The sequence below is a fragment of the Dromaius novaehollandiae genome, chromosome 4 (assembly GCF_036370855.1).
Source record: "Dromaius novaehollandiae isolate bDroNov1 chromosome 4, bDroNov1.hap1, whole genome shotgun sequence".
Taxonomy (NCBI): Eukaryota; Metazoa; Chordata; class Aves; order Casuariiformes; family Dromaiidae; genus Dromaius; species Dromaius novaehollandiae.
Window position 1 is genome coordinate 12,909,355 of NC_088101.1, and position 14,298 is coordinate 12,923,652.

Below are 14,298 nucleotides of genomic sequence, written 5' to 3' on the forward strand. Positions count from 1 at the left end.
CCGAAAGCTGCCTGCTCTTCCTGCGGAGCAGACGGCTTTCCCGGGAGGGCGCTGGCACAGCAGGAGCTGCGGGATGTGTCAGCCCTGCCGGTGCCGTGCTGCTGTTGGCCACCAGGACTGGGTCACTGGATGCCTGCAGGAGGGGGCTGAGATCCTCACCCAGCAGCTCCTCAAGGAACCAGGATTTCCCCCATGCTGAGGGTGCGTGAGTACTTGCAGGTCTCAAAAGTACTTCCTGAGTGGTGCCAGGCTAAGCAGGTTGGTGGAGGTATATCACTGTCAGTGCACCTCGAAAGCAGCGTTGAACTGCTGTGGAGAAAATTGCAGAGAGGCTTTGCTCTCCTGTCTTCCAAACAAACACAAAGTGAGGTGATGGCACAGGTGGGCCAAGTCCGGACTTCGTCATTATATGGGGTTTTTTGTGGGAAGTGGGAAATGGTTTCCATTTCTGGTAATATAGGATATTTCCGTATCAGCTGGACCTCGCTGTTTTGGGAAGCTGAGCTTGCTGGGAAGTGCCACGTTTCCAAAGGCAAGCCTGCATCGTTGGGAATCACCTTTCTAATTGCAAAGCACCATAAACCTGTGCTCCAGCGCAGCCAGCAACGTTGACCCGTGTGCCCCGGGCGCCTTGGCGGCCCCAGCCCCAGGACGAGAGTGGCTGTGGTGCAGCGGGAAGGCCCAGCAGTGGCACCGGCAGCAGGAGGAGAGCTGTGAAGCCGGGCTGAAGACAGCTTCATGGTGGTGCTGCTGTTTCTGTGGAGAGGCCTGCGCCCTGGCCCTGGCACCCGGGACCCTCGCTGGCTGGGCACAACTCCCTCACAGCATAGTCAGGACCAGGCAGGGGGTGTAAGCGGTGGCACTAAGTCTGGTTATGTTGCTGGTGGCTCACAGCGGAGCTGGGCGCCTGCGCTTGGGCCCTGAGTGGTTTTGAAGGTTAAACCTCTACCGTGCTGCACGCACACACCTCAGTGGTGCAAACAGGCTCTCAGGAGTGCTGAGGTCCCGTGGTGGTGTGCAGGAGTTTCCTTAGTGGAGGCACTGCGTTCGCGGTGGTGGGTTGAGCGCGCTGAAGACTGGCGCGTTCCTCTGCTGCCCAGCAGAGAGACAGGAAAAAGAGAAGAAAAGCTCAAGGGCTGCATTTGCCTGGTTTTTATTTTCCTTGGCACCTGGAAGAGCAAGAGGCAACAGGGTGCCGCTGGGCAGCACGGCCAGGAAGCTGGCCCGGAGGTGGTCCTCAGCCGCACCGGGGCAGCCTGCCAGCAGGACCCCGCACAGGCAGGGCTGTCAAACTGCGGCACGTCTTGTCCATCTGAACCTTGTGTCTTGTTAGTAGAGTTCCCTGCGGCCAGGCGAAAGGTGATCAGTGTAAAGTCATGCGTAGCGGCAACAAAAGGTGTATCCCTTGGCAATCTGTTGCCTGCGTTTACGTGACGTAGGAGCATGAGTGACCTTGGTAACCAGGGAGGGTTTTTTAGCCCTTTCACTTTGGGTATTTGCTTTGCAGGCAGATACGGAGGTGGGGCTGTGCCTTGGCTGGTTCTGTTCAGCTCAGGGAGACCAGGAGGGTCTTCGTTCCCAGACAGAACCTGTCCCCCCTTTGCGTTAACGCTGGAGGTGCCAGAGGCGACACGGCACTTCCCTGCCCCTCCAGCTTGCTCCTCTCACTGTTGGGCCGACTGGCCAGGCCCTTCCTGCACGGCCCCGGCAGCACAGGGTTTGTTCCCGCATCCACGCTGTGCTGGGCTTGCCGAGAGCGCTGTTGAATGTGGTCCATTCTACTGCTGAAATTAATTTTCTGCCTCTCACAAGCTGCATTTTAAGAGAGAGCTGCCTCCTGCCCCTTTGCTGCAATGGACAATGTTGCTTTTCCCGAAGCGTAAGGGCTTTTCTTGCCCACCGTGCCCGGGGCTGGCACAAGCACGGCAGCTAGCTCAGTGGCGGCAGAGCTCATCTCCATGGGCCGGGGGACGTGCTGGTGAGGGCCCCCCACCTTCAGGGATGGGGGGGGGCAATGGAGAGAAGGAGGAATGCTACCTCCCTGCAAAGCAAGAGACTCGCCAACACGGCTACAGCACATCTGTTAAAGTGTAGAAAAAAGTAAATAACTGCTCCAGCAGCATGTAAATCTCTCCCCTTACTCCCAGCTTCCTCTTCCTTCTGTTCCAGCAAAGCCCCTGCCAACTGGCACCGCAGGTAGGTTTCTCTTCTCAGTCCTGCGTCAACTCCTTTCCTCGTGCTCGTCTGCAAATGGGTCAGGGCCGTAACCCTAGAGCGCCCGAGTGCTGATACTGCTAAAAGGGACAGGAGGGGAAGGTGTTGCTTAAACTGGGAGGGAAGGAGCGTGCGGAGAGGGGAGAAGCCATTCAAAGTTGAGGCTTAGATTTAGTGTTGCTGGATGACAACGCTGTGGCGTTTTTATCCCTGTTTTCTCCTCTCCCGCAGTACATGCGGTGCAGTTGGAAGCCAAGTAACATAGGCTGCAGTCCAACAAAACTCTCCATAGCTTTGTACCGCGCAGTCCCGTCTAGCCAGAGCAGTTAGGATAGCCCGGCGCACCTCTTGGGCTGCGCACGCAGCCAGAGCGCTTAGCAACTGCTCCTTCAGGACAGACCGGGTCATTCTTAACTGCTGTGCACATGCAGTGAGTGCAAGAGCACAAAAACCCCCTTCAGTCCAGAAACCACAGTCGCCCGGCTTGGCTGTCAAGGGGGTGAGCGAATTACCTGGCTCTAGTCTTTCCCACGCTAGTGTTGGTACATCCAGTGCTGGAAATCAGGGCAGTTATTAGCTAGACCTGTTACGCTGTGTAATTTAACGGAAAAAGGTGTGTGCACTGAAGCGAGGCTCAAGGAGCCAGCACCAGTACCACGGAAATCCAGCAAGGACGGGGTGTGTGGCTGGGGGCGTGCCACGGGAAGCCCTGAGACTGCACCACCCCCTGGTTGGAAAAGACAAAAACCAGGGAGGCGAGATAAAAGGCCCCCAACTTACACACCCCGAGGATGACAGGAAGGCCTCGAGCAGGAGGGGACACCGCTTTCAGAAACGCTGCCTCGGGCCGGCTGAGATGGTCTGGGAGGCAACACTGGCTCACGCGTTTCCAGCTCGCGAGCAGGCAGAGGATGGCTGAAGCCCAAGAAGGGTCTATGGAGGGGAGCCGCGCGCTGTGGCGAGGACAACTCGTGGGACAGGAGGAGCAGACTGGTTCCCAGGGAGGCGTGGGAGATCAAGGCCAGCCACGAAGAAGGTGCAAGTCCAAAAGAGATGAGGAATTCAGGAAGCATGCAGCAGGAATCCATACTAACCTTTCCACTGTCAAACGTGACTTGCGGCGGAGGGGATACCAGGCAAGCAGTAAACTACAGCCAACCTGGATATGAGAAACTTGATGCTTCAACAGCTTGTTCAGAGAGTCAAAGAGGAGATGGACAGGAGACAGAGGAGACAAAACACGTCCCACGTGTGTGAGTGGACTGTCGGTCCCCCTGCAAGAACAGACCAAGGCTGATGGGAGAGTGAGGAGCAACGGGCGCCTGGGGCTAAAGCTGCAGCAGCCGTAGAGATGAGTTTGCTGCACAACTCCCCATGCGCCCTGGGGGCTGAGCACCTCTGAAGCCCCTTTTGCCCAGGGCTGGCACAGAGCACGTGAAGGGGTTGCAGCTTAGCAGCTTCGTGGCGGCCTTCAGGTAAAACTGATCCTGGGCCCAGGCGAAAAGCACTAAACAAGACTCAGAATCCAGGACAACTTTCTTTATTGCTACCAGAAGGCTTTCATCAGTACAATGGCTCCAATACAATACCTTCCTCAGGGCTGTGGAGAGAGCTTAAGATTGGGAGAGGTCATTCTGAGAAACAGAGGTGTAACATTTAAAGAGACAAGCTTTTAAAGGTTTTACTTTTGGTTAGAAGTTACATGAACACAAAACTCGGGATTGGGGTCTTTTGTTCTTTTGTGATTGATAATTACATGTCTTTCAAACCTCGGGCGTACGTAGCCACCCCAGCACCTCGCCAAGCAGTGCTGGTAACATGCGAAAACCTTATAAACATATGGAAAAACCAGACTCCATTGCAGAATTAAGGTTTACACTTGATGTAGTGTGTCAAGTGTTGGTGAATATCCACAGAATGCAACATTTCCTGGTGCAAACAAGAAAAAATACCGTTTTTGTTCAAGTGACTGAAGTTTAGTTCACTAACTGCTTTCTCTGTTTGAAAACACAGACTGTGTTTAACTTGGAGAAGTCTTTGTGTAAGGTACAGAGAGCACAGTGGCCAGCTGCCCTAGTGTTCTTCTAGAGTACGTTCACACTCCTGTGGTTACTTAAGGGTGGAGCAGTTTGCAAGCACTGTTTTTTGTTTTTTGTTTTTTTTCCTGACTAACCTTTTATTTAAATCCAGTTTTTAAATATTATCACATTTAAACACCAAAGTGCTAACAAAACAAAAAAGGTCTTTTTCTTTAGAAAGAAAAAAAACAAACCTGTCATGAAGGTCAGATAGTACAGAACATCATGCACAAGACTTGCTGAGAATTAAAAGAGAAGCAAGCAGAAAGAGAGTAAGGAGCAGAAGAAATCAGATCAGAGGGGTGTTATTTGGCTGGGAAACCTGAAACAACTCTGCACAGTTGATGTGAGCTCTTGGACACAGAGAATGGGTTACAACACACAGGAGCAGAAAAACAGTGGAACCGACAACACTAGAAAGAAACAATTTTTTGCTACTTTTTTTGTTTGGTTTTTGGGTCTTTTATAAATTTTTTATATTTTTTTGTGTTTTTAAGTGCTTAAATAGTGGAACTATAATTAGCCGCACAAGAAAAAAATTCAAAAAAGGGTTGGGATTTTTTTTTCCTGTTTTTTGGCTCCCTTCAGTTCAGCCTGACAAGGTATGGGCCCCTTCTCCCCCCACTGCAAATGCATGGCGCCAGGTCCGGCGAGGTTTAGGAAGCAGCTGCGGCGTGTGCCCCCCAGCTACATAACAGACACTGGCTGCAAAGGCGGACAAGGGGAAACGTTGCCCTCCTGCCTCGAGACGTCAGCGCCGCAAACCGAGCCCATGCTTTCAAGAGCCACTACCTCTGGAGCTATGTCTTCGTTGTAGAGACGCTTGATACCATCGTAGAAGTCGTCCACTTCCATCTCTTCCACTTTGCGCTTGGCAGAGGCTTGCTTGCAGCCGGCGGGAGCTGGCAGACGCTGGTAGAGCGCGGCTGTACCTGTGACTGGCGCTTCTGGCCTGCCGTTGTCCTTGGAGAAACCTGGCCCTGGGACAGAGGAGGGCTGGCATTTGAACACTCCTCTGTTACAGGTCACCAGGGTATGCTTGAGGGGACTGTAGACATATACAGAATTGGGCGGCAGAGAAGACTGTAGAGTGGAAAGGTGATGTGCCACGAGCTCCCGGCAGTGGATCAGCTGCGAGCTATCCATCTGGAGCGAGAAGACAAGCAAGGAAGGGGCAATGCAAGACGAAGGTTACCCACTGCCGCGAGACCGGAGGCTATGAACCAGTGCAGGGCTAGTGCTCTGAACACATGGGCCACCTACGCCCTTGAAAAACGGCTCACTGCATCTGCTGGCAGCGTCACTGCTTGTCCTCGCAATATGTGTGAGACCACCTAGTGTGCTTAAAAACAACGTCTGAGCCACTAACTAGGATTTTCTCCCCAGCGTGTAATTTTTTCCCTCATGCACTGCGCCCATTATCTATCAGGGCACGGGGCTCCCTCCATCACAGACGGGATGCAGTCACGATGAGCGCTGCAGAACTGCCCCAGTGGACTGTCCTTCCAGGCTGACGCATGAGCATCTTTGCAAAAGCGTAACTGCAGGCAGAGATCAGCAGCTATGGGTCTGAGAGCCCTGAGGGCTCACGTCGCCTGAATACTCACACAGGAAAGGATTTTCCATGTTGCACTGCGTATGGATCCTCGGCTGCGTGGCTGAGGCTTGCAGCTGAAGATGTGCTCCACAAAACAAGAGCTGAAGTCTGTTATGCAGTCCCCTTTCTAATCTGTGACTGCAGTTCTGCTCTCAGACCCGTTTTCCTTGGGCAAATCCATAGGCAAATTCATGGTTTACCCCAGCAAGAGGAGACCCTGGCCTCGTCTCGCTTGGCCATGCCTTTAAGCTGTTCGTGTCTCCCCTGCAGTCTGCGCATCCCTAGACTCAGCTTTCACAATGGACAGGCGCGTCATGCCCACGTGAAGACCACCCCTCTCCCAGCATCCGCCCTTGCCCACTGCTTAATCATCTGCACCAAACACCAAGGACAAGGTTGTGTTTTCAGTACGACTGAATGGAGTAAACATGGGAGAAGGACAGCCACTCCTGCCGCGCCTCTGCGCGCCTCTCTACGCCCAATGGCTGGTTCGGTTTGCTTCCTGGCCTGCAGCCGAGCCCAGCGCTCCTCACTCCCTGGGCCTGGGGGAGAAATTGTCCGACTACAGCCTGCTGCCACCCAGAACAAGTTTCCCTTCTCCCTGGATGCCCCCTGTCCGAGCTGCAGCCTCTTGCGGCCCCAGTGGCTCCCTGCCCGTCGGTGCCGCGATGCCCAGCTCCGGCCCCCCTTACCTGCACCTTCTGGAGCAGCTCGATGATGAGAGCCAGCCAGTCGGGGAGCAGCTTCTCCAGCTCCAGGCTGACGATGGCCAGCGCCAGCATGGAGCCCTTGAACTGCAGCAGCTGGTAACAGGCCATGCATTGCAGCAGCTGCTTGGTGAGGGCTGCCACGTGCTGGGAGGGACTCGGCTTCGGCAGGATGGTCAGTAGCTGAGGCCTGTTGGACACTGCAACCGCGTGGAACTGGGGGGAGACAAGCACACGAGGCAGGTGCCGTCACCCACAGGCTCGCTCGTGCTGCCACGTAACCCGCCATGCAGTGTGTGTGTGTGTGTGTGTGCGTGTGTGTCCCGCGCACCACAGACTCCTCTTGGCCACGTGCCTTTGCAGTGACAGAGCCAGGTTGTACCGCGGGAGTGGCGTGCAACAGGCCCTCCCTGACACAAGGGATCCTCCATCGCTTGGTGTAACCCTCGAGACTTTTTCCCATGCCATGGAAAAAGCAGCTCTGTGTTGAACCCACAAACAACTTCGTGCTGTGTTTTGCCAGAACACGTCGTCATGCACTGTGGGGAGCCGGGCTTCTCAGAGCTCTGCAAAAGGCGAGCCCCTCCACCCTCTTGTTCTCTCTCAGCAACGCGCGTTTGAGAATTCAGGTGTCCTAGCCAAAAGCCTCCCCTCAGGAAAGCTGAGAGAAGATGAAATTCAATGCACAGAACCTCAGGGCATTTTCATTCTCTTTAACCTCTTAACCACACAAATAGGTTCTCTGTTCTTTCTGCAGCACATGCTGAGCATGCCTGTTGCCCAGCACTAGCACTCTCTCCTTGCTCCAGTTGTATTTTACTGCTGCCTGGCATTTAGCTTTGAACAAAACCACCAGCAATTTAGGGCCAGGTTTTCAGGCAGCAGGCACCCATTTTGAAAACTGCCCCTGAGATATCTCAAATCACAAGTTGCCTCTGACGTTCTCTAGAAAGGTTGGTTGTTTCAGAAAGTACTTGTGAAAGGTATTGTGACCGCATCCTGAGGGCTCTGCTGTCCTATGGGTAGGGTTTTTTGTCTAGGTACCTCTTGATACAGTATATACAAAGACAGACAGTAGAAAAAATAGACTATCCTCTTATTTACAATATGAAGGAAATCCAGTGGTGTTGCCATGTGAAGATCCCAGTTCAGTTTATCCAGGATAATCTTCTCCATTCTGCGAATTTCAGCTGGAGAACAACCACAAAAGCTATCCCGAGCCAACACCTTCAGTACTGGAATCCTCTGCAAAAGCCAACACATGGGCAGGGGGGAGAAGAGAAAGCGCCAGTCAGCATTACAAACATTGCACAAGAAGCTTCATCCCTGCCTTTCAAGTGCCAACCACCACATGCAAGCAAAGGTAGCGCTATAAAAGCATACAGTCATCTGACAGAGCATTACCAGGGGAAAAAAATATATATATTACCTCATCTTCCTCGATGGTCTTTGCAGCGAGGAAGAAGCAGCTGATTGCAATACAATTCAAGTACTTTGGACGGGCCTAGGATACAGAAGAGCAGAGAAATTGCCTGTGTGAATGCGGTACAGAAAGGGATGTGTGACCCTTTCTGCTCGGACATCCTCAGCCCCAGGGCCTCCAGCTGCCCGCACCACGCGTTCTGGATCAGCGGGCTGACCTCCGACACGCCACGGCGGTGGCAAGCCATGCAGAGCAAAAATCCATACTCCATGACGTAAAGCAGGACAGAAATCAGCCAGCTTCATCACTGTAATCGCCACCCACTGATGTGCAGCACTGGAGTGGAAAGAGCTCATTTTTAGTCAGTGCAGCGGAAATGGCAAGGAGCAAACCAGAAGGGCCAGACTGTCAGCTGGCACAAAACCATCACCCCTCCAACTGCTGCAGCAGAGCATTGCCATTGCTGCAGCTGGGGCTGTCAGAGGCAGAATGGGAAGGAAAACAAGAGTTTAAAAATGCTGTCCCTGTCTACTATACAAGTATAAAGCATACATAAAAAACATTCCAGTTAGGTTATTTGTTACAGGTTCTCAAAACTGTGGCCCAGAGATTATCAGGGGAGAGCAGGCCCCTTTTATGGTGAAGTGTTTCAGGTGAGGCAAGTTAAATTAGAAGGGGAAAGGGTGATTTTTTTTTTTTCATGTGCATCAAAACTTTTCTGGGCAATTTAGTGGGGGGTGGGGGGAGAAAGCACATATCGGCTGTAACCGTGCAGGTAGGTAGTCCCTGTGATCGATGGGAGCGTAAGCACGTGCTTAGAATTTGGCACATCCACTGGGGTTTTGCTCAGCAGCAATCTTTGTCAATTTGACTATCTGGAAAAGGACTCAGCTTCCAACATCAGTCTAAAAAAAAGAAAAAGAAAAAGTATGACAGGGTGCATCCACCTGCTCCTTAGCACTAGGCGCAGTAGCTGAGGGCTAGGAAAAACAGAGGCACTGTTTCTAAACCCCATTACAGCTCCCGGAGCAAACAGCTGCACCTCCATATGGCCTATGGAAAACTGATCATCTTCTGTCCATATTAAAAGGAATTTCACTGAGAAAAAGCAAAAGATAAGTGAAAACACTGCATAGAATGCAAAATCCACTTCCAACCTAAAATGTTGCCACGATTAATTCCTGCTGGATTAATTTTAGTGGACAGAACAGAGATGGGGGTTTAAGGGTGGGATCCTACAAGCTACGCTCATGCCATGAGCTCTCCAGAAACCCAAAACGCTGTTTCTGGAAAGCAGCAGGAGAGAAGGACACTGGATCCCATCCAAATTCAAGATCTTTAGCAGCATTCAGGTTGTTACATAAAAGGATTCAGCTATGCCTGGAGCCTTGGCTTTCTAGTGACATTTAAACTTCAGCTTAGGTATTTGTAGGGACTCCATGCTGGGGGCAGGGCAGGGGTACACGTGTGCGTTCAGGTATCACTCGCAGCAAAGAGAATGAAGTCCCTCAAGGCACGACTGAGACTTGTTCTTCCCCGCATAGGCAGGTTAAGAGCAAACTGTCAGCGTAAAATAAACGTAGAGCAAAAGGACGCTCACTCAGTATTCAGGGAAAAGAAGATATTTAGAGCAAGTTCCAATGCTCAGTCAAGTTTATTCCCTGATTTATTTAGCGTTTCTTCAATAATACATTTGTCCTCTCATTTCCTGAGCACAGCCCTGCCCCCAGAGACCAACCTGGAAGGCTGAATAGCATTTTTTGCCCTAGCATGTTAAAACACAGTCACCCAGCCCAGTCTCCTAGAGAAGCCTCTGCTTGCGTTCCCTGCGCCTCATCAACAGGCAAGTGCTGCCTACGTCTGCTGCGAGTAGCACCAAGTGGAGGGTTAACTGGTGCTGTGCAGCGATCCACAGCGAACACTGCTGGTCACCAGAAACGTAGCCGGCCAACAGCTGTAGGGGCGGGCAGCGCTGAGCAATTTCAGTGCATGTTTACAGCGAAGGGAAGAGACTAGTTGTCTTAATAATAAAAATCCCACAGAGCAGCGCCTGGTAAGAAGCAGGAGTTAAGGTGCATTGGTGGAACAACAGTTTTACTGGAGAAGAAAAGCAGGGGCGGGAGCAGAAGCCCTGACCTGTTTGAGTAATGCTTGCCCAGAAGGAGTATGGGACATGCTGAAAACCTCTTGACAAACACCTTTCCACATTACTCCTCGCTGCCTGAAGCACACAGTGAGCTTCTCTTAGTCATAGTCTCATACTTCATTTCTCTGTTTGCTGCTGCAAATTACTGAAAGCAAAAACTGTACTTGAGGGCATTACTGTTGAGGGATTTTTAAATATCTATTTCCCATCTCAGAGTTCCAGTAAATCACCCATTTTAAGTTAAGATTTCCATGACTTGTAATTTAAATGTTATCAATATTTAACAATATTGAAAGGATGGGTTAATGGATGACGTCATTGTTCTACTGAGCCAAGTCTCATTGAAATGTAAGTACACAGGCTGAAAATATTATGGTCTTCTGCTTACATTTCCTAAGCTGTATTACTTACCTAACAATGTTTGTAATAAGATTAGACCCGCATGCAGATGAGACTGCAGATTTGCTGACCACGAATTTAACTGAGCAAATACAGGAAGAGATAAGGCCCAAAGCCTGACTTCAGAACTCAAGGCCAGGGATCTTGAGGTGACCCCCACATACACCCAGTTCCGTCATTCACATGGGTACAAAATGCATCCCAGGCACAGCGCTTCTGATTTATTCCCACAGCAGACCCTCTTAGCCCTCACAGCGCAACTAGCTTAGATACAGAACAGCAACAGATCCCACTCAGAGTTGCAGATGCCCTAAATACTGATTTTTATTTATTTATTTTCCTTAAAAAGCCCCTATGAAATACTAGGCCTAAAAAAAGCAAATGCTTTATGGACATATTCTCTGCACCATTCAGTACAGCAGGATGGCATGGCCTGTCACCATCGTGACTTGCAGCCATGCTTGCTTATTACCTTCTCTTCAGGTCTGTCTGAAGATCAGTCTGTCTTTAGATCTTAGTCTATCAGATTGCTTGTAGACCAGGTTAGCATTGAACAGTGAAAGCACTCATCTCCAGCTGTACCTTTCCCATTCTTCCATTTCCCTGCACTAACACGCTTGCTTACAAAAGCCTAGCCCAAACCTGTCCTCAAACAGGTATTTGATCCCTCCAGTTAGTTCACTACTAGCAAGTGCTCACAGCAATTCCAGGTGATCCAAATGAGACTAACTACTGCTGCAGTTAAATACCAGAGCAATTAAGAAAGGCAGGCTGGGACTTTCTGGCTTTCTGTGTGAGAGGGCATTAGGCTTAGGTTTCTAACTGGGCTAGCAGACATTTCCTTTAGCTTTATGACTCAATTTTGCTCAACTCAGATATTCCTTTCTTTTCACCTAAGACATAACTGCTTTAAGATCTCTATTTAGATTCTCCTTTTCTCTGGCTAAGCAACAGTTGGTGTAGCTTAAGAAACAAGTATTTTGGTAGGGTTAACTGAACGTTCAAACCAGGTTAAAAGAGAGCATGCAGTTCAAGAGGCAGGGCACTTGTTTTCTCCTAGGTTAATATGTGTTTAAATTAATGAGTTGCAGTACATGAAGGAAACAAGGCAGAACAGAAGAAGGAGAAAATATTCTTGGCAGATAAAAGCACTGGGTTAGTTTCCCAGGAGAGGCTGACCAGCATGTTCTCATTAAAGCAATGGCTACTTTCACCAGGGGAAGAAATGACTAAGGAAAGAAACTACCTCCAAAAGCGCCTAGCGGCAGTGTGTGGCCCCGGTGAGAGTGGTGTGCTGCCACAGCTTCAGAACCTGAAATTAAGGTTTAGAGTAATACAGGTGACCTGCTGTATATGCTTGAGAAAGAAAGAGGGTGGAAGAGCAGAGGTGGAAAGTAAGCACTTCCATACAGTCATGCTACCAGGATTATACACAGAAACAGGAAGGACGGCTGCTGGCATACTGTGAGTGGGCAGTAAAGATCCATTTCAGTTTACATATCTGCAAATATTTACCTTTACTGTGGCTAAAAACCTGTCCAAAAGACTGATGGCCAGGGCGAGCGTTTCTGGATAAAGGTGGAACTGGTATTTGAGCTTGGCCAGCCACTGAATGACCTCATCCCTCTGCTTTGGAGAAATGGCTACATCCTGTTGGAGAGAAAAACAAACTGTTCTTAAACATGGGCTGAGCAACTCAGAAAAGACCAAACATTTTAACCTCTGCAGGAGTTAGCACTGAAACAAAGCCTGTTTCAAAAAGGGGTGCTGTGAACCTGCCTGAGGAAGCACTCAGTTCTTGCACCTGTGACTGGTGATCAGGCAGCTTTACTGGTGGCTCCTGGATACAGATGGTCTGAAACAGGCTTTCTAGCAGGGAACTGCATTAAGATTTCTACACAGATCTTTCTCTACCTGGACAAGGCAGTAGTGATAGTTCATACGTGTCATTCTACATAGCGCACAGGCAAAGGGAGAGTCTCTAACTGCAAGTCCTTATGGCTGAAAAGGTTATAGCAGAGAGTGCCAGTTTCCCTTTACAGAAAAACTTAATGCATACAACAAAAATCTGTCAGCTTTGCAGAGGGATCCAGCTCTGACTTAACACACACACCCCAGCTATCCTTCACAAGCAATCACAGACAGCACCTGATGTGCTCCATTCGCATACAAGTCAGCAAAATGCTGAAGGCGCTCAGCAGCTTGCAGGCCATAAGCTGCAGCCTACATCCCCTGCGAGCTGCTCCAGGAAGCCAGCAGCACGTCCTCTGCCCCTGCGGGGGCATGGGACCCGGTCAGGCCTCTCACCTTTTGGTGGAGACAGTCTCCAACACCCACCTCAGCTTCATGTTCGGACACTGGTAAACGGGTGTGGGATCTAGCAACGTGTCGCAAGCCATGTAAGATATGTTAGGATATTCTGGGGTCTTTTTCCCCGACTCAACAAGATAATCAACTACCAAGCTCTGTGGGTGAACAAATGGTTAGAGCAAGGGGAGAAACTCTTGTCTTTCCCAATCATGTGAATTCTCAATAATCTGAGTAACTGTTTCTGTCTCTTGAGTTGCACGCCAGCCCTTGGCGTGGTATCAGAGTATGGCATTAGCCTACAGACCCCTGCATTGTCCAGGCTGCTGGTTAAGTGACAGTTTTAGGTAGGTAATATGGTCATCGCTCTATGAAGCACTCCAAGTGCTCCCGTAAAATTTACTCTCCCAGAGTTAACATGGACAACATGGCCTCACCATCTAACAGCACTTATGCAGAAATCAGTACAACCTTGTTCCTGCACAAGAGGGCTAGTGAACATGCATCCCCTTCTCCTCCTGCTTTCTTCTCCCTGCCTGCCCAGTGTAGCAGTCTGTTTTCAGAAACCCTGAAGTACCTGCACTCCCACTTCTGAAACCATGGGTCCCAGTGAAAGAAAAAGAGAGAGTATGAGCTGTTGATAAGGCACAGCAGTGGCTGTAAGCATCTACACATGTGCTTCTGGAAAGGGCACAGCTGCTAAATTGAGTTTCCCACCTTATTTCTCTGGAGATCGTGATCTCCTGGCACTTGTGTTCATGCAGAGTTCTTGCAGTCTCAACAAGTAACAGCCTAAACATGTTTCCTCCTTCCTCACTGCATTCCCAAATTAGCAAATGAAGGCTCTCAGGTAATCACTAAACTCGCAGGGTAGGCATACACCTGCGACAGGGAAGCATCACTGGGACATAAGAGCACTGAGTCCTACACAGAGCCTCAGGGGACAGGCAGGGAGACAACCCTAAGACTGCTTGGCTTCTCTCCTGGCCTGCTAGTGTAGATTTGTCAAGTGTGACAAAGCATTACTTACGCCATCCAAATAAATCTCCCTTGGGACAGCCAACTTTCTTTACAGAAACCCTGACTTAAACATCACTCATAAATGTTACTGCACGTTGGAGGAAAGGAGGGAGGCTATCTTGTCGTCTGTCAGGTACTGACACAGTTACCCTCCAGCTTAGCGCTAAGAGGTTTATTGACCTTCTTAGACAAAAAAGCCAGGCCTGAACAAAACCAGACATGCTATGGGAGCCAGGCAGGTGCCCAGCCCCCGACAGACAGCAGATGGGAAGAAAACAAGTTGGTGTTCTGAGAGGAAAGGTTTATTTTTCTTTAAAACTGTAGTGTTTTTTTTAGCTCAGTACATGTTAAAAATAGAAGATTCCAAATAGAGATCACAAAAAAACCTTTCAGCACTAAAGGAAACT

The 14,298-nt window shown here is 50.1% G+C and overlaps 1 protein-coding gene across 3 annotated transcripts in view; it reads right to left on the reverse strand.

Moving 5' to 3' along the window:
• Positions 1-3,738: 3,738 nt before the first annotated feature.
• The window catches only part of CCNI (cyclin I), a 35,745-nt gene continuing 25,185 nt past the window's right edge, over positions 3,739-14,298 (reverse strand). For 2 of the 3 annotated variants that reach the window (XM_064510446.1, XM_064510445.1), the window contains 5 exons: positions 12,080-12,214; positions 8,026-8,100; positions 7,701-7,841; positions 6,582-6,812; positions 3,739-5,438 (listed from right to left, as the gene is read on the reverse strand). In XM_064510446.1, the coding sequence (XP_064366516.1) occupies positions 4,980-5,438; positions 6,582-6,812; positions 7,701-7,841; positions 8,026-8,100; positions 12,080-12,214 (1,041 nt within the window). In that variant the 3' untranslated portion in view covers positions 3,739-4,979. The remainder of the gene's footprint in view (positions 5,439-6,581; positions 6,813-7,700; positions 7,842-8,025; positions 8,101-12,079; positions 12,215-14,298) is intronic. The other variant, XM_064510447.1, reaches the window with a different exon arrangement.